The following is a 21,939-nucleotide window of genomic DNA, read 5'->3' as shown; positions in this document are numbered from 1 at the left end:
GGAGTTGCCGTTGGAGATCTCGCTTTCCCCATGTGGTTAGGAGATTATGTTGGAATCCTATCTAAGGGTTCAGTTGGGTAATTTCTCAATTCTTTCAAAGTTTGAGTCTTTCTTTAAATTGGAGTTAGTTTGCAATGAGAGAAGAAGTTGGTGAAAGCAGCAAGGTGATGACGAGTACAGTTCAAGTTGCACTTCAGAATACAAAGATTAGTGTTGTGAAGTATGACGGCAAAATCAATTTTGGTTTGTGGATGAGCAACGTACAAGACACTCTGAATGCTCAAAATTTAGAAGAGGTCATTATGGTCCATGAGAGGCCACCGAAATATGATGAGGCGATATGTGATAAGATGAATCGAAACGCTTGTAGGGTGATCAGGCCTTGTTTGAAACATGAGCTGAAATATGATGTGAATTAGCATGATATCTACGATGAAGATGTGAGAGATTCTCAACAACAAATATCTTACAAAGAGTGTTGAGAACCGTTTACACTTGTTGTGAATATTATTCAGATTCCAGATGTCCATGGGTACCTCATTTGCGGCTCATGTGAACAACTATACAAAGTTATTGTCGGACTTGACGAACGTGGATGAGAATATATCGGATGAGTACAATGTGATTATTTTGTTAGACTCCTTACCCGATAAGGAGTATGATATCTTTGTGCTCATTTTATTGAGCAGTAGATCTTTCATCACCTATAATGAAGTGACTAATACGTTGATGAATTACGATATGAGGAGGAAGGACAAAGAGACTTCAAGGGCTAGCACTTTAGGAGAGGCCTTATCGACGAGAGGAAGGAGTCCCTATTCGAGAGGTGATAATCAAAGCAGGTCAAAGTCAGTCACTACCAATTAGCGAAGAACTAGTGTGCTTTCTGCAAAGAACAAAGACATTGGAAGAGAGATTGCCCGAAGCTCAGAGAGAAGGAGAATAGCAAGAAGAAGGGGCCGAAGGTCAATGAAGTAAATGTTACTAAGAGTGGTAACGATTCCGACAATTCATGATTTTCTATATTGATTACTCTAGAGGTTAACCATACGAATGCATCAGATTGTATGCTTGATTCTGGTGCTATTTATCATGTGACTCCCCGACAAGATTAGTTTGTATCTTTCGAGAAGCTCGATGGGGGCATGGTAGTCATAGGAAATGATCAATCATGTGGTATTTGTGGGATAAGTACTGTCAAGATTCGGATGCACGATGGAGTTGTTTGAGAGCTGAATAAAGTGAGATTTGTTCCTTAGTTGAAGAAGAATCTTATTTCTGTTGGAGCTTTGGAGGCAAATAGATTCAAGGTGACTTTTGAGGATGTTGTAGCAAAAGTTACTAAGGGATATTTGATAGTGATGAAGGGAGTCCACAGTATGAATCTTTATTATCTAAAGGGAAGCACCAAGATTGGCTAGGTATCTTCAGCTGTTTTAGAGGCGGACGCGAGCAGACTTTGGCACTACAGATTGAGGCACACATGTGAAAAGTCACTACAAACTTTGTGCAAGCAGGGGCTATTGAAGGGAGCCAAGAGTGGAAAGATAGAATTCTGTGAGCATCGCGTTCTTGGCAAGAAGACTAAGGTGAAGTTCGGGATAGCCGTATATAGAACGACGAGCATCATGGACTACTGTTTTCGTCAAAAGTTGACTTCGTTGTGGAATTCATTATATCTTCGATCGATTACAATAAATTCAAAAGAAATAACCTTTTTATAAGACTTCTTTTACACAACAAAATGAAAATTATAACTTTTTAGAAACAAACGCATGATCGTTGTTTGGATCACTGCTTGTGTGGGATCTTTGCCTGTGCCGGGAGCGCTTTGACTCGTGGACCACTAAATCACAGATTCTGATTGAATCGTGAGGGGTTTAATGATTCTTCCTTTGTTTATCGAAGTGAGAATTTGAAACGATATCTTATCAAAGTAAGATAGTCGTTCTTCTTGAGATCAAGTCAAAGCTCGAATCTCAAGGGATTGCCAGAAGCTCAGGAACTCTCCTCTCTCTGCTCCAAAGTGCTCAAAAATGATCAGCCCCCTCAAAAATCAATCTCAAGGGGTATTTATAGCCTCCATGAACAGTTACGCTCGCGAGACAGCATTTGCTGTCTCGGCTGCTGAGACAGTGTTTGCTGTCTCGGCGGCCGAGACAGAGTTTACTGTCTCAGGTTCTGAGATAGTAAACGTTGTCTCGGAAAACCCAACTGCACAGTGGTTTCTGCAGTAACTGCCTTCCCACGTTTCAAACTCCGTTATTTTGATAGTTATCCACGTGATTCTCGCCCACGATGTTTTCCACATCCTTGGCAGTTAATGGACACGTGTACGGTAGTTATCAAGGTGGTTGTTGACCATTTCAATATTGTCTCGCTGGCGAGACAGTAAACACTGTCTCGCTGCGAGACAGTAAAAACTGTCTCGCTGCGAGACAGGAAAGACTGTCTCGCTTGCGAGACAGTTCATATCTGTATTCTTTTGATTTTTTGATGATTTCCTCTTGAGCTGTATTTGGATATCTTTGAGCATTTTTTGACGCCTATAGATACCCCCTCCAAAGTGTTCCAGACTTATTCTTTTATAGAGGAGTCTGGGACACTTTGGATAAGACAGGTCTTATTTGCGATCCTTTCAATACTTGATTGAGTAGATCGTGTAGAAGAATCTATAAAATGGTTCCAGCCCTTGATCTCTTCATCCATTAGTCTATTCAGTTCTTTGTAGAATAGCTAATGCTTCTTCGGCACTGCGTTTATCGCTTGACCAATGTTGAGATCTTGAATCGAGGCTGGTATTTTCCAGATTGATGCTTGTATGTCCATTGAGAGTTCGTCAAGTTATCCTTAAGAATATTCAGATTAATATTCTCCAGAAACTACCTGTCGAGTGTAGAAAAACAGTTTAGACTCGTGTACCTATTGGAGTAACATGATCTCTCTTTTTTGGTGGTAGAGATGAACCCAATGATGGAGAGGAAGAATTTTATATTCTATCTCCTGGTCTCTTGTTTGTTGGTAGAGATGAACCTGAAATCGGAGAGGAAGAATTTTATATTCTATCTCCTAGGTGTAAAGGAAACTCAAAGTGGGATCTCCACTTAAAGAATATGGACGGGTTTGAATAATCCTAACTGTCATAAGGTTTGATTATTCAACTGAAAGTGGACCTCTCGTTCATGGAATGAATCGAGAAGAGATTTTGGTTGTGGTCCTAACTGTAGTAAGGTTTGACCAAGTGGGAGTTTTGAGACGATCCTAACTGTTTAAAGGTTTGATCGTTCAATTTGTGGACCTCTCGTTCATGGAAGGAATCGAGAGGGGATTTTGGTTTTGGTCCTAACTGTTTAAAGGTTTGACCAAATAGGGATTTGAGACGATCCTAACGGTTTAAAGGTTTGATCGTTCAAGTTGTGGACCTCTCGTTCATAGAAGGAATCGAGAGGGGATTTTGGCTTTGGTCCTAACTGTTTAAAGATTTGACCAAATGGGAGTTTGATACGATCCTGACTGTTTAAAGGTTTGATCGTTCAATTTGTGTGGACCTCTTGTTCATAGAAGGAATCGATGGGGGATTTTGTATTTAGTCCTAACTGTTTAAAGGTTTGACCAAATAGGGATTTTGATACGATCCTAACTGTTTAAAGGTTTGATCGTTCAATTTGTGGACCTCTCGTTCATGGAAGGAGTCGAGAGGGGATTTTGGCTTTGGTCCTAAATGTTTAAAGGTTTGAGCAAATGGGAATTTGAAATGATCCTAACTGTTTAAATGTTTGATCATTCAATTTGAGTGGACCTCTCGTTCATGGAAGGAATCGAGAGGGGATTTTGTCTTTGGTCCTAACTGTTTAAAGGCTTGACCAAATAGGGGTTTGAGACGATCCTAACTGTTTAAAGGTTTGATCGTTCAATTTGAGTGGACCTCTCGTTCATGGAAGGAATCGAGAGGGGATTTTGTCTTTGGTCCTAACTGTTTAACGGTTTGACCAAATGGGAATTTGTGAGGGAAGATTGATCCAACGAAGTGATCGAATCTCATCTCAGCAAAAGAGTATTCGGAAATCACCATGGGGATATAGTGTTTATCACTTTGTTTGTAATGATCGGGTTATCCCTAAGCATTCTTCCGAGAACTTCCCGTTACATGAACCATCCACCCCCAGCTTCTTTCGCGAAACTGGGTCTAACATCATACTGAGTTACATGATCGGGCTATCCTTAAGAATATTACATGTAAAAATTCTCCAGGAACTTTCCGTCAAGAGTGGGAAACAGTTTAGACTCATATACCTATTAGAGTATCGAGGAGCAGTTTATACTCGTATACTCTTTGGAGTGTTGAGAAGCAGTTTATACTCGTATACTCTTCGGAGTGACATGAAGAAGCAGTTTATACTCGTATACTCTTCGGAGTTAGGGAAAACAGTTTATACTCGTGTATCCAATGGAGTAAGGGAAAACAGTTTATACTCATGTATCCAATGGAGTATTGAGAAGCAGTTTATACTCGTATACTCTTCGGAGTGACATGAAGAAGCAGTTTATACTCGTATACTCTTCGGAGTTAGGAAAAACAGTTTATACTCGTGTATCCCATGGAGTTGGAGTCGTTTTTACTTGGCTTGTTTCGCCCTTATGACGCCGGAGTCAATTAAGGCTTGGAGTTTGGTTTTGAGTCCAAAGCAAATATTGGTGGGATGAAGAATCGTTCACAGCGATTGTAGATGTCGTCGGTTGGCTTTTCTCAGCTTTCTTTCTTTTAAGAAAGTGTTCAGCTTGTTCGCCACGTAGTTTTAATTCTTTCCAAGTTCTGGATGGTACGACCCCCAGGGCTTCCAGGACATCGATGGAGAGATTATTGTGGCATGTTTGCAGGATGAACTCCTCTGTAACAGGATTCCTGTAATTCATTGCTTTGTTACGGAAGCGCTTGAAAAAATTGTCGACTGACTCTCCGTCTTTTTGCTTCTCATCTAGAAGGGTTCCGATCAATACTTCGGTGTCATCATCGAAGAAATTGCTGAGGAATAAACTTTCTATGTCATCCTAGCAATTGATGCTCCCTGGCTTAAGACGTCGGTACCAATTGAAGGCCGACCCGCGAAGGGTGCCAACGAATGACCGGACCATTAAAGCCTCATTTCCAGAGATCATGCCTAAATGAGACTTGAAATAAATCAAGTGCTGAATAGGCGAGCTTTTCCCGTCAAACGGCGTGAAGTTAATCATATTGAATTTTACCGGGTACGGTATTGAATCACATTCTCTTGGATAGGGACACGGAATACCCGTTTTCTTTACTTCTTGAGCCGTCATCAAAGCGTTGACTTTGTTTTCAAGCTCTTTCATTTTCCCGTCATCGTTTATGTCTTCATTCGCGTGACATTGAGGAGAATGAGTTAGACCACCCCCTGTAAGAGGTGCTATTGAACCACCCCCAATATCGTTATTGGGAGGATCTGTTAAACCACCCCCAGCGTTATTGCTATTGGGAGGAGTATCATCCGTAATGACTTCATCCACTTCTGGATCACTATCATTTACAACATTCTGAATGTGGCGACTGGATTCAGCTCACTGACTGGACTCTGGAGGTTGAGGCCGCTGAGCTAGCAATTCCCTTATTTGTTGGATAGCCAACTCCATCTCTGTCTTCATCTCAGCTCTAATTTCTTCACGTTGTTTGGCTAGAGCTTCTTGAAGCATTTGAGCAAACTGATCAGAAGTGATTGTGAACACTTCTTTGGTTTGTCCCGTGCTAGACACTGTATCATCAGAAGCGATTGCAGAACAAGTGTCCGAGAGTTCATCCTCCGAAGACATTCCTTCCTGTATTCTCTTGTAGTCTCTACGTCTGATAGCTCCTAACTGGAGTCTAGACATCCGTTGGGCAATTCTTGAATTGACTTTTCCTCCTGGGGAAAAGTCAGGATTTGATTCACTTGAATACTACTTAGATTTTCCTTTATTAGCCACGTTGATGGTGACTTCAGGGAATTCATCATCTTGGGCAGCTGATTTTCTCTTGCGGAAATGTCTCGGCTTAGGCTTCGACATTTCGGTGAAAAGACTGTGGAATACCGAGACTCTTCATGGGATGGCTTCTCGTTTTGTGTAGTTATATTCCGACAATGCTGCTCTAATGAGTCATGCACAAGAACAATGAGGGCTTATTTCTCGAATAATTCTCTTTTGAAATTTATTCACACCCCCAACTTGATAATACGATTCATCGGTATGATTGCCAAAAAATCGTATCGTCTGTTGGCATGACCTCCTAGGTATAACGATGTCTTCTGGCAAACACGTCTTCTTCTGGGGGTGTAAAACCTTGTTGGCATTCTCAGGACAAATTATTGTTGCCTTTGAATGATCCAATATTATTTTAGGAGTCATACGTTTAGAACCACCCCCTTGCGGGTGTGGAGTCTTAACGGGCTCTGAATGCTGATTTTGCACAACTCCAGACTTTGGAATCCAAACTTTACAGAGTTTTGGCGGTTCTTTGGCCACTGTTTTCTTGTTTCTTTCTCGTCTTTGTTGTAAGAGAGCACGGGCATGAGCAGCGTTTGCACGACGTTTTTGTATACGTTCTTTGAGGGTCGAACGAGCCCTCTTGATAATAGTCCATTCCTCCGTCGTGAGTTTAGCAGAGACATGAGTAATTGGTCGTTGAGACAACTGAATCACTCGATGCCTCCTCGACTCTAAGTCCGCATGATAACGAACTCCGTCGGGTTGTTCCAAGGCCTTAGCCATTTGGCGAGCGCGGCGTTGGCGTTGTCTCTGACGAGCTCTTTTCGTCAATACCGGCGGGCTTTGATTTAATGACTCCTTAATTGGAGAAGAGTCATTATGAGCAGAGAGGTTGCGAGTAGAATCCTCAGTAACAATCAAGCAAGGGTCTTCATCTGTAGTGTTTGACAACTTCAAAAAAGATGAAATCTTCCTGCATTTGCGAGGCGAGGAAGACTTTACAGATAAGGATGACAAATACTCCTCAAACTTCGCTTGGTCGAACTCGTACTCGACCATTGATTCAACCGAGATCTTGATGGTTGGCTGCGACACGATGGTCTCGACAGCGACACCGTTAGCTCCCACTGTGGTCGCCAGTTTGTTTTCGTCAAAAGTTGACTTCGTTGTGGAATTCATTATATCTTCGATCGATTCACTGCTGGATTTTCAACTTTTAACGACGGACAAATCCGTCACTAAAAGTCGTTTTTCCGTAGGTAAAATGCACTTTTCCACTAGTGATTACAATAAATTCAAAAGAAATAGCCTTTTTATAAGACTTCTTTTACACAACAAAATAAAAATTATAACTTTTTAGAAACAAACGCAGGATCGTTGTTTGGATCACTGCTTGTGTAGGATCTTTGCCTGTGTCGGGAACGCTTTGACTCGTGGACCACCAAATCACAGATTCTGATTGAATCATGAGGGGTTTAATGATTCTTCCTTTATTTATCGAAGTGAGAATTTGAAACGATATCTTATCAAAGTAAGATAGTTGTTCTTCTTGAGATCAAGTCAAAGCTCGAATCTCAAGGGATTGCCAGAAGCTCAAGAACTCTGCTCTCTCTGCTCCAAAGTGCTCAAAAATGATCAGCCCCCTCAAAAATCGATCTCAAGGGGTATTTATAGTCTCCATGAATAGATGCTCGCGAGACAGCATTTGCTGTCTCGGCTGGTTATCAAGGTGGTTGTTGACCATTTCAACATTGTCTCGCTGGCGAGACAGTAAACATTGTCTTGCTGGCGCTGGCGAGACAGTAAAAGACTGTCTCGCTGTGAGACAGTAAACACTATCTCGCTTGCGAGACAGTAAAGACTGTCTCACTTGTGAGACAGTAAAGAATGTCTCACTGGCGAGACAGTTCATATCTGTATTCTTTTGATTTTTTGATGATCTCCTCTTGGGCTGTATTTGGATATCTTTCAGTATTTTTTGACGCCTACAACTACGTGCACACAAATGTTTGGGGTCCCACCAAGACGGCATCACTTGGTGGTCGATATTGGTTCGTCATGTTTGTGGATGACTATTCTAAGCATTATTGGGTGTACTCCATGAAGCATAAGAATGAAGTCCTAGAGTTATTTGTGGAGTGGAAGAGGATATTAGAACTACAGACTGGGAGAAAGATCAAGACGTTAAGATCCGACAACGGCGGCGAGTACACTTTAGACCTCTTTCAGTAGCTATGTCGAGACGATGGCATAGAGAGATACTTCACAGTTAGTCATACGTCACAGCAGAATGGGATGGCAAAGAGATTGAATTGGTCTTTACTGAAGAAGGTCCGATGTTTGTTATCATAGAGTGGTTTGGAGAAGATCTTTGGGCTGAGGCACTTTCATATGCGAGCCACCTCATTAATAGGCTGTCTTCATCTGCGATTGAGGGAAAACCCCCTATGAAGATGTGGTCGGGAGAACCAGCACGTGATTATGATCAGCTCAATGTATTTGGGTGCCCTGCATTTTATCATGTAAAAACTGATAAATTGGAACCTCAAGCTAGAAATACCATATTTGTTGGATTCAAGGGTGGTGTGAAAGGATATAAGCTTTGGGATTCAGTTGACAAGAAGATTGTGCTGAGTAGAGACGTCACTTTCGATGAGGCTTCGATCTTAATACTTCCCAGCTCTCATCGGGTGGAGAGCACCCCGACATTAGAGACATCACAGATGATAGAGATTGATACAGCTCCACATAGTCTAGATAAGACTGTATCCATTAGAGTGCTGATTGAGATGATGTCAGGCGAGCACAACAATGATTTGGAGGATACAGGTATAGTTGAGCAGGATCAGGGACCGACAACTCAGGTTCAGGATTCTATTACAGTTCGAAGGCCGAGGAGAGACATACGGTTGCCAGCTAGGTATACAGACACAATCGTTACGTATGCACTTTCGGTGGAGAGTGTCGATGAGATGATTCCTACTACATTCAAAGAGGCTAAGCAGAGTTCAGAGGCTGATTTATGGCAGGAGGCGATGCAGGATGAGATAGAGTCTCTTAACAAGAATGACATATTAGAGCTTGTTGAGCTTCCAAAAAATACGGAAGGCTATTGGTTGCAAGTGGATGTATACGAAGAAGGAGGGAATTGAGGGAACTCCCATAAGGTTCAAAGCTAGGTTGGTAGCAAAGGGATAATGCAAAGGAAGAAGACATTGATTATAACGAGGTCTTTTCTCCGGTGGTGAAACACTACTCAATTCGGATTTTGCTAGCTTTGGTGGCACAATATGGTTTGGAATTGGATCAGTTGGATGTGAAAATAACATTTCTTCATGGTGATCTTGATGAGAAAATCTATATGTCTCAGCCATTAGGGTTTCAAGCTACAGGAAAGGAGAAATTGGTTTGTAGGTTGAAGAAATTGCTATACGGGTTGAAGCAACCTCTACGATAGTGGTATAGGCGATTCAATAGGTTTATACTCGGTCATTCATACATTAGGAGCCAGTTTGATCGTTGCGTCTATTATCACAAGTTGAATAGAGGTGCATACATTTACTTGTTGCTTTTTTATCGATGATATGTTGGTTGCTTCTATTTTCAGATCCGCTATAAATAAGTTGAATGTACAACTTTCGAAAGAGTTTGAGATGGAGGATTTGGATGAAGCGGAGTGTATTTTGAGGATGAAGATCGACAGAGATAGATATAGGTGCAGAATTTTTTTTGATATAGGTGGCTTATTTGAAGAAGGTGCTACAACGGTTCAATGTGAGCATGGAGATGAAGCCAGTTAGTGTACCAGTGGGAGTCCATTTGAAGATTTTAGCTGACCTTTCACCAAAGACAGTTAAAGCTAAAGAGTTAATGTCGAAGACTCCGTATGCGAGCGCAGTAGGAAGTTTAATGTACGTCATGGTTTGTACGAGGCCGGATTTGTCATAGGCAGTGAGCATGGTTTCAAGATACATGCACGACCCGGGTTCAGGTTATTGGGATGTCGTGAGATGGATTTTGAGGTATATTCGAGGTACTCTCAATGTTAGTTTGGTTTTTGAGTGGGACACTAGCGGTGGGCAGCTAAGTATTAGATACATAGATTCGGACTACGTTGGAGATTTGGATAAACGCCGGCCAACGACAGGGTATGTGTTCACTTTGACCCATGCGCCGGTATGTTGGATATGCACCTTGCAGTCTATGGTGGCTTTGTTAATGACAGAGGTAGAATATATGGCAATTACAGAGATTGTTAAGGAGTCAATTTGGTTTCAAGGACTTTTGGAGGATCTCAGTGTTTCGCAACGATCCTGTTTGGTGGAAAATTTATAGTAAAAAGAATGAAAGAAAATTGACTTGTATTCTCTTGATCTTAATTACAATTTAGATTTTCGATTACAAAAGAGAGGAGAATGATCTGGATTCTCCCCTTTGTTTAATTCTAGATTCTTCACGGTAGCGATGAGATGCTTCCCTCGAATACTCGCGTCGAGTTTGCTTATCGTTGACGATCCGAACATCTTGTTTCACTGGAACAATATCTTCTCCTCACGATTTGACGCTGTGGAGTGTTTTCGTCGAAAGTTGACGTTATTGTGGAATTCATTATATCTTCGGTCGATTACAATGAATTCAAAAGAAACTAGTCTTTTTATAAGACCTCTTTTACACAATAAAAGGAAGGTTACAACTTTCTAGAAAATAACACAGAAATTGTTTATCGATTCTTGTTTTGTGGGATCTTTGCCTGTGCCGGGGGTGCGTTAGCCCGTGGACCACCAAATCACAGATTCTGGTTGAATCGTGAAGGTTTTGGGGATTCTTCCTTCGTTTATCGAAGTAAGAATATGAAGCGAATATCTTATCGATGTAAGATATTCACTCTTCTAAAGATCAAGTCAGAGCTTAGATCTCTAGGAATCGCCAAAAGCTTCTTGAGGATGTTTGTGAAGAATGAAGACTCTCTCGCTTGCTCCAATTCACCAAAAAGCTCAAGTCTCTCTGCCTTAATTGCTCTCCCTGCCTGGCTCTCTGTCAATGATGGCCCTAGGGGTATTTATAGCCTCCTTGGATGATAACTAAAAAAAATAACCGATCAGCAACTGTCCCTTTGGGCGCGGTAACCAGGGGTGACGCGGCTGAAGAAGTGACTTTGACACGGCAACCATAGGTGACGCGGCTGAAGAAATTCCTTTGACGCGGCAGTCGCCGCTGGCGCGGTCAAAGGAGTGGTTCCCCTTTAGTTTGTAACTGTCATCCCACGACTTTAAACTCCTTAAATGCTACGATTTTCGTGGGTAGTGGGCATGATTTTCGCTCGTAACTGTTTCTCCCACGTTCATAAGTAACCCCTAGCAGTTAATAAACCATGTGGTCCGCAAAAAAATCGAGAAAACTGTCAAAAATGATATTTTCAGCTTCTCAGTGGGCGCGGCAGTGGGCGGTGATGCGCATTGCCGTGGCAGTTACTACTGCCGCGCACCTCCCGAGTATTTTGGCTCTAACTTCTTCATCCGATATCGGAATAAGGTGATCCAAGATGCATTAAAAAGATATACAACTTTTATTTTTTAAGCTTCTTTAGATTTGGATCATATCATGTCTTAAATGTGCGATACATTGTCGCGGCAGTCGCCGCTGACAAGCATCTCCGAGACCGTTCGCGCTGTCTCGGGTATTTTGGCTCTAACTTCCTTGTCCGATCTCGGAATGAGGTGATCCAAGATACGTTGGAAAACTAATGAAGAGATCTACAACCTCCCATAGCCACATCACTCTGTTTACTTGCGCGTCACTCTCCACTGCCTCGCCTATGCGCGTCAGTGTACACTGCTGCGCACATCTGAGGCAGTTTGCGTTGTCTCGAATATTTTGGCTCTAACTCCCTCGTCCGATCTCGAAATGAGGTGATCCAAGATGCGTTGGAAAGATAATGAAGAGATCTACAAACCTACCATAGGAACATCACTCTGTTTAGTTGCGCGTCACTCTCCACTGTCGCGCCTATGTGCGTCAGTGTACACTATCGCGCACCTCTGAGGCAGTTTGCGTTATCTCGAGTATTTTGGCTCTAACTTCCTCGTTCGATCTCGGAATGAGGTGATCCAAGATGTGTTGGAAATCTAGAGAAGAGATCTACAACTTTCCATAGGTGCACCACTCTGTTTGTGTGCGCAACACCTTCCGTTGCCGTGCCTATACGCGTCAATGTTCCTTGTCACGGGTGTTCATCGTGCCTATACGCGTCAATGTTCCTTGTCACGGGTGTTCATATTGTTCTTCTATGTTGTTTCACCTGTTCCTTTGCTTCTTTTGTGTTCCTTGTCACGGGTGTTCATATTGTTCTTCTATGTTGTTTCACCTGTTCCTTTGCTTCTTTTGGCTTGTGATGATCCTATATGACTTAGATAGTGACATTCATACCTACAAGTATTTTTAGACGCCTACATGGAGGACTTACGTGACAAGTTTGAAACTCTGAACGAATTGATAACTCAAAGCGAGTTTAAACTCTTACAAAAGAGTTGATTGATCTTAACCGTAATTGGTTAGACAAGCCAAGCACGAAGATAGCCCCAAGAATCTATTACCGAGAAGCTGATCCGAAGAAGCTGATCTCTAGATCTCCAAAATTCTTAAAGATCCAAAGATATCCCCCCCCCCTCCTCCAAAGATCAAAAGATCTCTTCTTTGCTGCCCAGCCGAAGGATCCGAACTAAGTTGATTTCTTAGTTATTTATAGGGGATTAAGGGGTGTAACCGTCTCCTTAATACGCTCCTAGGTGGGGCTTATGGGATGTAACCACCCCTTAAATCACTCCTGAGTGGAGTTGTGATCCCCTCAGATCGTGAAAAATAGTTTTGAAACCGTTCAGCTCGTGTTTGAATGAGTCAAACGCAAAATCCGCGTTCTGGCGTGAATTCTGCGTTCAAACGCAGTGTCTGGAAGCTTAAACGCAGCGTCTGGAAGCTCATTTGCAGCAATTGGAAGCTACGTTTGTAGCGATTTGGAAGCTGTGTTGGCAGGTTTCGGAGGGTGCATTTACGGTCGAACATGAGCTACTTTGGTAGCTGGATCTGAGCTGCGTTTGTAGCATTTGGAGCTGAATGTGAGTTGCGTTTGCACTGCATCAGCGGCTACGAATGCGGTGCGTCTTGATGCTGGTACACGGGGAGGACTTCCGCATCTTGATTTGAAGAGACCGTCGATTTATAGTCTCTTTCTGTCAAAGCGTTGCAAAGATCGTTATTTTATAATCTTTGCTTTAGCTCTTTAATATGTGAGAGTTGTCAAATTGTAACTCCCGATGTTGATTGTGAAGGCTGTTGATTAGAGCTTTCATCAGTTGTTGTGAAGATCGTCAGATTGTAACATTCATCGATCTCATGAAAGTCTTTAAATTATAGCCTTTTGAAAGCCGTCAAATTGTAACTTCCATCATCGGTATTTGATGGGGATCAGCTATCTGCAGTGATTTTTAGATAGCCTACAGATCCGTCATCATTTATTATGATAGCATGAGTGCTATTTATTTGGCAAAGAATCATGTTTTTCATGCGAAGACGAAGCATATCAACGTTCGTTATCACTTCGTTCGAGATGCTCTTGAAGATAGGGATGTGGAGCTCGTGAAGGTCTACACAAAGGACAATCCAGCGGATATGCTCACGAAGGTGGTCCCGAGTAACAAGTTTGATCATTGTATAAGCTTGTTACGGATTTGCGCTTGTTGAGGTCGTTCGCGGTCATTTTGATGAACTACGGGCGGCTTGATCCCTTAGGAGAGGGGGTACGTAGGCAACTACATTGGTGTAGTCAGATTTAGAAAGACGATGCATTGGTGCTCATGTTGGTGTCGGCTCAGTTTTGGGAACACTTCGCCGAGATGGATAATTGTTTAAAAAATTAGGTTTTCGGTGAACAGTGTCATCAGTCGACTGATGCCAAGATCAGTCGACTGAAGAAAAGCCCTGGAATTATGAAAAAGTTTTTGCGCAGTCTACTGATAGGTGATCAGTCAAATGATGAGCTCGCTCAGTCGATTGATAATCCTATCAGTCGACTAATGGAACCGTGAGCAGTTTTTTGTTCATGTTATCGGTTGACCGATGTTTCACATCAGTCGACCGATGTTGGGTTTCTTGGGTTGTTTTGGTTTCCTGTTCGGTTTTGGTTTGGTGTTTGATATAAATACAAACACGATTTCTAGGGTTGTGAGAGGAGAGTTTGTTGAGTCTTTTGAGCACTTTGAGAGGGAGATATTGTGTGGGAGTTGAGATCTTTGGTTAGGATTATATTTGAGAGTTTGTGTGAGTTGTAACCCGTTGTATTTCTCATCCATATAGTGAAATTTTATCATCCTCTCCCCGTGTACGTAGGCAATTGCTGAACCACGTAAATCTCTGTGTTTGTGTTGGATTCTAGTATTTATTTGGGAATTATACTCGTGTTTGGTTCTTCTCTCGTCGCTCATCGACTCGTTTGGTTTGCGAGCACGCTTCCGCATGGCGCACAACAAAAATACGGATGCTTTAATGGACTAGTATCTAAAACTCATGATGCACAACTACAAAATGTTTGTTTGTCATTCCACAAATCCAAAATTGCATAGCGTTCGCAAAGTAATAAAAGAGTGATGGATATACAAAATGATCATTAAGTGAGTGTATATGGCTTGAGATATGTTAAACATTGCCCCCCATCTAGCCCAAAGTGATGTCGTTTATATGCGATAAACTAAAAGCTTCAAATTTTACGGTGTAGATTCATGGGCAACAATCATGTTTCTAAGTAGGACAGGCTGATAAATGAGAATAAGGTGAAGAAATTCTTGAAACAATTTTGCGTCAAGTTGATCTCCATTGTTTCATAGTGGCTTGTTTCTTTGTCTTGATAAAGTTCAAGGATAACTGCTCTAACCATACGCTCCCTAAGCTCATTCTTTGATCGCTTCATAGCACATTCTAGGTTTTTCATTTTTAAAATCTTTTAAAAAGAAATTGACAATATTCAAAATAGAATGGTCAAAGGAAACTTTATTGATAACCGACCAACAATGGAGAGAGAGATCGCGAAAATATATAGTGATCTCAGTCCTTATAATTAGGACAAATTTTGAAAAACACCCATATTTAAAATTTAAATAGTAAAAACGATTGCTTATCAAATTAATTAGCAAAATCGACCCTTTTCAGATGAAAAGGGTCGGTTTTGCTAAGCGGTTGTCAAACTGGTTCTCCGGCGCCACCTTCGAGGGCTGCTTCCGCTCCGGCCGTGCGCAGGGCACGTGGAAGATGAACTTGCAGGACGTCCACGGTCACTACATCTAGAGGAATGGGAATCAGTACATTGGCGAGTGGAGGGGTGGGGTTATGTGTGGGAGGGGGTTTTTGATCTGGGCCAATGGGAATCGAATGGGTTCTGGGAGAATGGGGTGCCTAAGGGTAATGGGGGCTTCACTTGGCCTGATGGCAGTTGCTACATCCGCAACTGGAGCGAACGAAGAGAGTCTTATGGGGACCTTTTACCCCATGGTGAGCGCGGCGAAGAAGTCATCGTCGGTGGAGAAGCGGTGTGTGAGGGGGCAATGAAATGGACGGGACTGCTAGTCCCGTTCATTTTAGTTTGGCAACCGCTCAGTAAAATCGATCCTTTTCATCTGAAAAGGGTCGGTTTTGCTAATTAATTTGATAAGCGGTCGTTTTTACTATTTAAATTTTAAATATGGGTGTTTTTCAAAATTTGTCCTTATATTTATTAAGGAAAAGTGATGTATATTCTTATATCAGCGTACAAAGTTCAAACCGATTAGTAAAAGTCAGACATTCTTTAGGTACATCGTTACCACCATCGAACTTTTTGCCCCTTTGTTTGCAGAGAAACTGTACATCCAAAAGTTTTACCGTTGTAAAAAAACATCTAAACGAACTGAAATCCAATCAAACTTCCAATAGGAGTGAGTAATTAGCAACAAAGACAGAAGTAACTAGAATTCTTAATCTAAACAAGTAGAAAGCCTATCAATAGAATTCTTAACTAAACAAATGGAAATCCTATCTAATGTCCTATAGGAGTGCGTGATTTGCAACATAAACAGAGAGAATTCTCTAATCGGGTTTCTCTCCAGTTATATGGTAATTAGAGAATCTCCGGTTACTTCAATTCTTACATACCGTACCAATATAAAGGTCAAAGATGGAACACGTAAGATCCTAAATATTATCTTGAAACTCATTATTATCTTTAAGACTACTATCGAAAAAAAAACCTATATTGTGATAGTCAAAGGTCTAGGTGGTTTCACCTAAGACCTCAGGGTTGGAGTAGAATCTTGGAAAATTGTAACAAAACTAGCTACCTATATAAAGTCAAAATAATGTTAAATACGCACCTGCGTGGATCTCGCATCATCGAGCTAAGACCCCCCTCTCATTTCCTCCAAACTCGCGATGCCATCAGAAAATAGAGGCCCAAGATCAAACGTCCGTCGCTCCTCAAAGCCAAACTCATGCTCGCCATCCATCCCCAACTCAACCCCAGTCCACCACCAATCCCCACCCGCCACCGAAAATATACCCCGAGAAACTCTCGTAGCAGCTCCTCCTCCTCCTCCTCCTCCTCCTCTTATTTGTCGAGCGAGCCAATACAAAAAGAAGGAAAAGGGCGAATTTGTAATCTTGAAAGAGAGAGAAGAGGGAGGTCGATCTCGACGAAGGAGAGGATGCTGATGCTACAGTGTCTTTTCGCTGGGATCGTCGCCTCCCTCTTAGGGTTTCTCCTCCTCTCCAAGAAGAAGAAGCAGGAGAAGGGGAGTCCAAGAAATGGGGGGTCTTTGGAGCAGGTGAGAGGGCAATGCGGTGGGCCTGACGTCATCATCGTCGGCGCTGGCGTCGCCGGGGCCGCGCTTGCTTACACGCTTGGAAAGGTGACCCCTTTTGTACTGATATTTCTTTCTTTCTTTCTTTTTTTTCACGTACATATGCACCCCCAAAATCTACTGCATCTGCGAATTCACCCCAATTCTAACCCCTTGAGCTAAAATAACCTTTTGTATTAATTTCTTTAGGATTTGTTAATGCAATTGATTTGCACAAATTAGTGACTAATTCTCTAATGGAAACTATGGATTCGGTATTGAAGTGAGTTTCCTATTGCTAAATAATCACAGAAGCATGGCAATAGAAGAATTATTCAATGTGCATGGTTAGCATTCTTCTGGCAATATTTTTTTTAATTCTAATATTGCAAGCTAGAGCTTGTGTTTGGCTAAGGTTTGAAAGGGATTATGGAAAAGTTTTAAAGCTAGTTAATCCATTTCGTTTTAAATTAACTAATCCATCTAGTAAAAGTTTAACATTGTTGTGTGCTCCTCTTTGGTGCTTGTGGAGAGGAAATGTTATCATCCCTTTTTCATTAAATTCTCTTAATTGGTCTAAACTGGTCGTTGTAACCCTGGTCTTCTTCCAAATCTGGGATATTAAGACAAAATGACAAATTAATCTTGTCCATATGCACATTTTCTATGCTGAGAAATCCTAATCAGTCCAAGACAAAATAGAGAAAAATGGAAGAAGCCGGATCATTTTAGAATTTGGAATGAATAAAATATGGCTTAGATTTAAGTATTTAAAATTGTTTTGATCTGTTGGTTTGGAAAAGAGATATGAGTTACTGTAAAAAAGAGGTTCCTATCAAAGCTCAAATAAATGAGGATAACTATAAACATTCCTTATGGGATAGTTTGCATGCATCCATTAACAGACCAAAACTTCTGTCAGTTAGACGACGTAGAGGGCTGTTGTTGTTGAAGTTATTATGAAAAGAAAACAAAAACAGTTCCTTTCCAACCCCCACCACCCTTCAACCCCTCTGCTGCATTTTTCTTGAGAATCAAGTAGATTTAATACTTTACTTCATGAGAAAAATGTACTTCTATTATCACATTTTTTTGGGTAAAATATGATTAGGGATTACAGATGATTGTTCATTCATACTAAAACTTCATACGCATTTTCTTCTGCATAAAGTGTAGTAGCTGCAGTCATGGAGTTTGTTTGGCAAGGGCCTGAGACATACCATCTTATTGTTTGTAGGATGGGCGCCAAGTACATGTTATTGAGAGGGATTTGAGAGAGCCTGACAGAATCGTTGGAGAGCTTTTACAACCAGGGGGCTATATGAAATTGATTGAACTAGGCATTGCAGGTAAAAGTTCAGTTATGTTTAATTGCATCTATGAAACTTCTATGCATAATTACAATATTCACTTCTATTATCTTGTTGTTGATATTTCCTTTGCACTAAAATATCTCATTGATATCAAAATTCTTGCTTCCCTTTCAGATTGTGTGGAAAAAATTGATGCTCAGCGCATCCTTGGATATGCACTCTTTAAAGATGGAAAGGATGCTAAACTCACTTATCCCTTGGAGAAATATCATTCAGATATTGCTGGGAGAAGTTTCCATAATGGAAAGTTTATACAAAGGATGCGAGAGAAAGCTGCTACTATCTCCAAGTAATATTACAGTCTATATCCAAAGTTATTATTATTATTGTAGTAGTCTATTAAACAAATTTCAGCAACAAGTTATATGTTGTGAAAGGCTTTTGGCTTCTGATCATTGTACAGAGGATGTTTCTGATGGATCAGCCATAAAACAGTGTTGTTTACACATCTTGCGGGAATTTTCTATAAAATAAATTATAGACTATAGCTTATTTAGTCTAGAAAATATATGGCACTTTTGGTATTGGTAAAATGATCTCTTCATTCTCTATTATCATGTAAAAGTTTATTTAAAAGTATAATTTATTAAGAATAAATATTACACATGTGATGATGACAAGCGGGCAACAAGCTACACCGCTAATCCTTTCTGAATTGCAAAACCCAACCTACGAAACACGTACTCAGCGGACCCTGTTGTCGCCACATTCTTATTCATGAATTTCTGTAGTAGTCTATTAAACTTTTACAGTTGTTCCTTTCTTTACCCTAGGAATTTGACACAAGATATTTGACATAGTTTCTCTTTCTATTTTTAGTGTTAGGTTGGAGCAGGGAACTGTAACAACTTTACTTGAAGATAATGGCGTTGTCAAAGGGGTATCATACAAGAACGAAGCTGGTGAATTAAGAAAAACTTACGCACCGCTTACAATCGTATGCGATGGTTGCTTTTCAAATCTGCGTCGTTCTCTTTGCACGCCGAAGGTATCACTATGACTCACATAGTCCTAAACAACTTTTGCAGAACCAAAATTGGAAGTATTTCTCAGATTGAGATGATTATTGTCTATTATGCAGTATAAATGTAGGCAGATGATTTTTGTTTTCCTTTAGGCACTACATTCAATTCTAATTCTATGAAAATTTCTTCCTTCAGGTGGATGTGCCGTCCTGTTTTGTTGCATTGATATTGGAGAACTGTCAGCTGCCATATGCAAACCATGGGCATGTTGTCTTGGCAAATCCATCGCCAATTCTCTTTTACCCTATAAGCAGCGCAGAAGTTCGCTGCTTGGTTGATGTGCCCGGAAACAAGCTACCTTCTATCACTAATGGGGAGATGGCAAAATATCTGAAGACTGTGGTGGCACCACAGGTATACTTGACCTTGATGTTGGATTTGAATGATAATTTCACAGGCCTAAAGTTGCATTTATGTTGCAAATAATAACTATTATTATTCTATGGGGTTATTTAAATATTAGTCCCTCGGATCTTTGAAATTGCTCATAATTCCCTCAAATCCCTTGGGGTCTTGCAATTTGGTCCCTGGATAACCAGAATACCCCTTGGCTTATATTCCCCTAAAACCCCTCACGTTTGAAGAACATAGCTAAGGGGTATTTTGGTCATTGAGGGACCAGATTGCAAGGACCATTAGGATTTGAGGGATATATGAGCAGTTTCAAAGATTTGGACTATGATGAGATCATTGAAGATTTTAGGGACTAATATCTGAATAACCCCTGTTTTATAACAATCAATAGGCGTCACTTTATGCGACAATTGGGAAAGAGAATCTGCATCATACGAGCAACTAATTAGAATCTTACTATGGAATACTTTATTTTATTGTTTCAGCTTCCGAGTCAGTTGTATGATGCCTTCATATTAAGCGTTGATAGAGGAAACATAAAAAGTATGCCAAATAGGAGCATGCCAGCTTCTCCTCAACCCACACCAGGAGCCCTTTTATTGGGAGATTCATTTAACATGCGCCATCCATTAACTGGTGGAGGAATGACAGTGGCACTGTCTGATATTGTTCTTCTCCGCGATCTTATTAACCCTCTGCATGATCTACATGATGCTGCTGCTGTGTGCAAGTACTTGGAATCCTTCTACACTTTGCGCAAGGTTAGTCATATTTTGGACAATGCATGATTTTTTATATGGGTAATTGCACATAGACCCCTTGCTACCCCTGTAGTCTTATTATAGGCAATGCATGATTACTTTATGGTTAATTGCACATAGACTCCATAATACCCCTGTAGTTTCATTATTGCAGATAAACCCCCTGGGTTAAAAAATTTTGGAGTCTTTTATCCTTGGTGAAAATTTGGCAGATATTTCTCTTGGGTTGAATTAGTGATTCTATCTGAAGGTAAAAGAGTCAAAAAATTATAACCCAAGGAGTCTATCCGCAGCATTGAAACTATAGGGGTGGTAAGTTAAAGCAGCAATATTACAACTGGGCTATGTGCAATAAGTCAATAAATCCATTTTTTATAAGAGGGATTTCCAATGCCAGAAGTAATTGTGAGTTTATTTCATTTCATTTTTATTTTGTTTTCATCTCCTTGGCTTTTGCAGCCCGTTTCATCTACAATTAACACATTAGCAGGAGCATTGTATCAAGTTTTCAGTGCATCTTCTGATCAGGCCAGGATTGAAATGCGTGAAGCTTGTTTTGATTACCTGAGCCTAGGAGGTGTGTTTTCAAATGGGCCTGTGTCACTACTCTCAGGCCTTAACCCTCGTCCATTGAGCTTGGTTGCCCATTTCTTCGCTGTTGCTTTATATGGCGTTGGTCGTCTACTGTTGCCGTTTCCTTCATTTAAGCAATTATGGCTTGGACTTAGGTTGATTTCAGTAAGTAATTTATTTAAATTTATCACATTACATATAGCTACCATAAACGTTTGAAGATCTGAAAATTTCAAGCGCTAAATTGATAAATTTTCCAGAGAACTGAATTTTTCAGCTGAACAAGAATCTCCCTGGATTTCCCTTTCAAAGTAAACACTAATCTTTTTATGTGTATTGGGCTAGTATTGAGGTGTTATTATCATGTATATAATGCATATACTATTTAATTGCATGAGCGGGACATTTGAGACCTTGAGAAATGTGGAATTAGCTCTGCTATAACTTTTGACAATTCACACTTAAGGTAAAGGACAACATTTGGAACAGAATTTCTTGCACAACATCTCAAGGATAAGCTGTGAAGCTTGTATGGAATTTTTGTCACTATTTAATTGATAGAAAATGTCAATTTACAGAAGCATGATATAAACTATAGCATTCTTTTCCATACAATGCATGGGATATTCTTTTTCATCGTCTCCAACTTGTTGGCTCTTCTGTTGCAGGTTGCATCATCAATCATTCTCCCCATAATAAGAGCTGAAGGGGTTCGGCAGATGTTCTTCCCTGCAACTGTTCCTGCTTATTATAGATCTCCACCTACCCATATGAACTCTTAACAGTATTGAACAGTTTGGTGGTGGTATTTTTGACAGGTTATATCTCAAATGTACATAGTAGATTAGAGCAAAAGTTCTTTGTTGTTTCATGACAGATTAAAAGAAGAGATTGGGTAAGGTATTGTTTGGAATATGCACCCGATTGCACATATTGCATACTGTAGATAACCTGTTACATAATGCTGGTAAATTGTTTTGATTGCTAGTGCTGTAAAACATTTACCGGTGATAAT

At 40.7% G+C, this 21,939-nt stretch overlaps 1 protein-coding gene across 2 annotated transcripts; it reads left to right on the top strand.

The window, feature by feature from the left end:
* Positions 16,380-21,839, top strand: LOC109833188 (squalene epoxidase 3-like). Of its 2 annotated transcripts, XM_020400770.1 has the most exons (8): positions 16,380-16,907; positions 18,076-18,187; positions 18,326-18,500; positions 19,031-19,199; positions 19,372-19,590; positions 20,076-20,351; positions 20,811-21,089; positions 21,593-21,839. In XM_020400770.1, the coding sequence occupies exons 1-8, from the start codon at positions 16,491-16,493 to the stop codon at positions 21,704-21,706; spliced, it is 1,761 nt and encodes a 586-aa protein (XP_020256359.1). In that variant the 5' UTR covers positions 16,380-16,490; the 3' UTR covers positions 21,707-21,839. The 2 variants fall into 2 exon arrangements, with proteins under 2 accessions (XP_020256359.1, XP_020256360.1); XM_020400771.1 differs by lacking the exon at positions 21,593-21,839 and having other exon boundaries at positions 20,842-21,038.

Source organism: Asparagus officinalis, chromosome 3 (genome assembly GCF_001876935.1).
Source record: "Asparagus officinalis chromosome 3, Aspof.V1, whole genome shotgun sequence".
In the NCBI taxonomy this organism is placed as follows: Eukaryota; Viridiplantae; Streptophyta; class Magnoliopsida; order Asparagales; family Asparagaceae; genus Asparagus; species Asparagus officinalis.
Note: the sequence above shows the minus strand (reverse complement) of the source record. Positions and strands in the feature narration are given on the sequence as shown.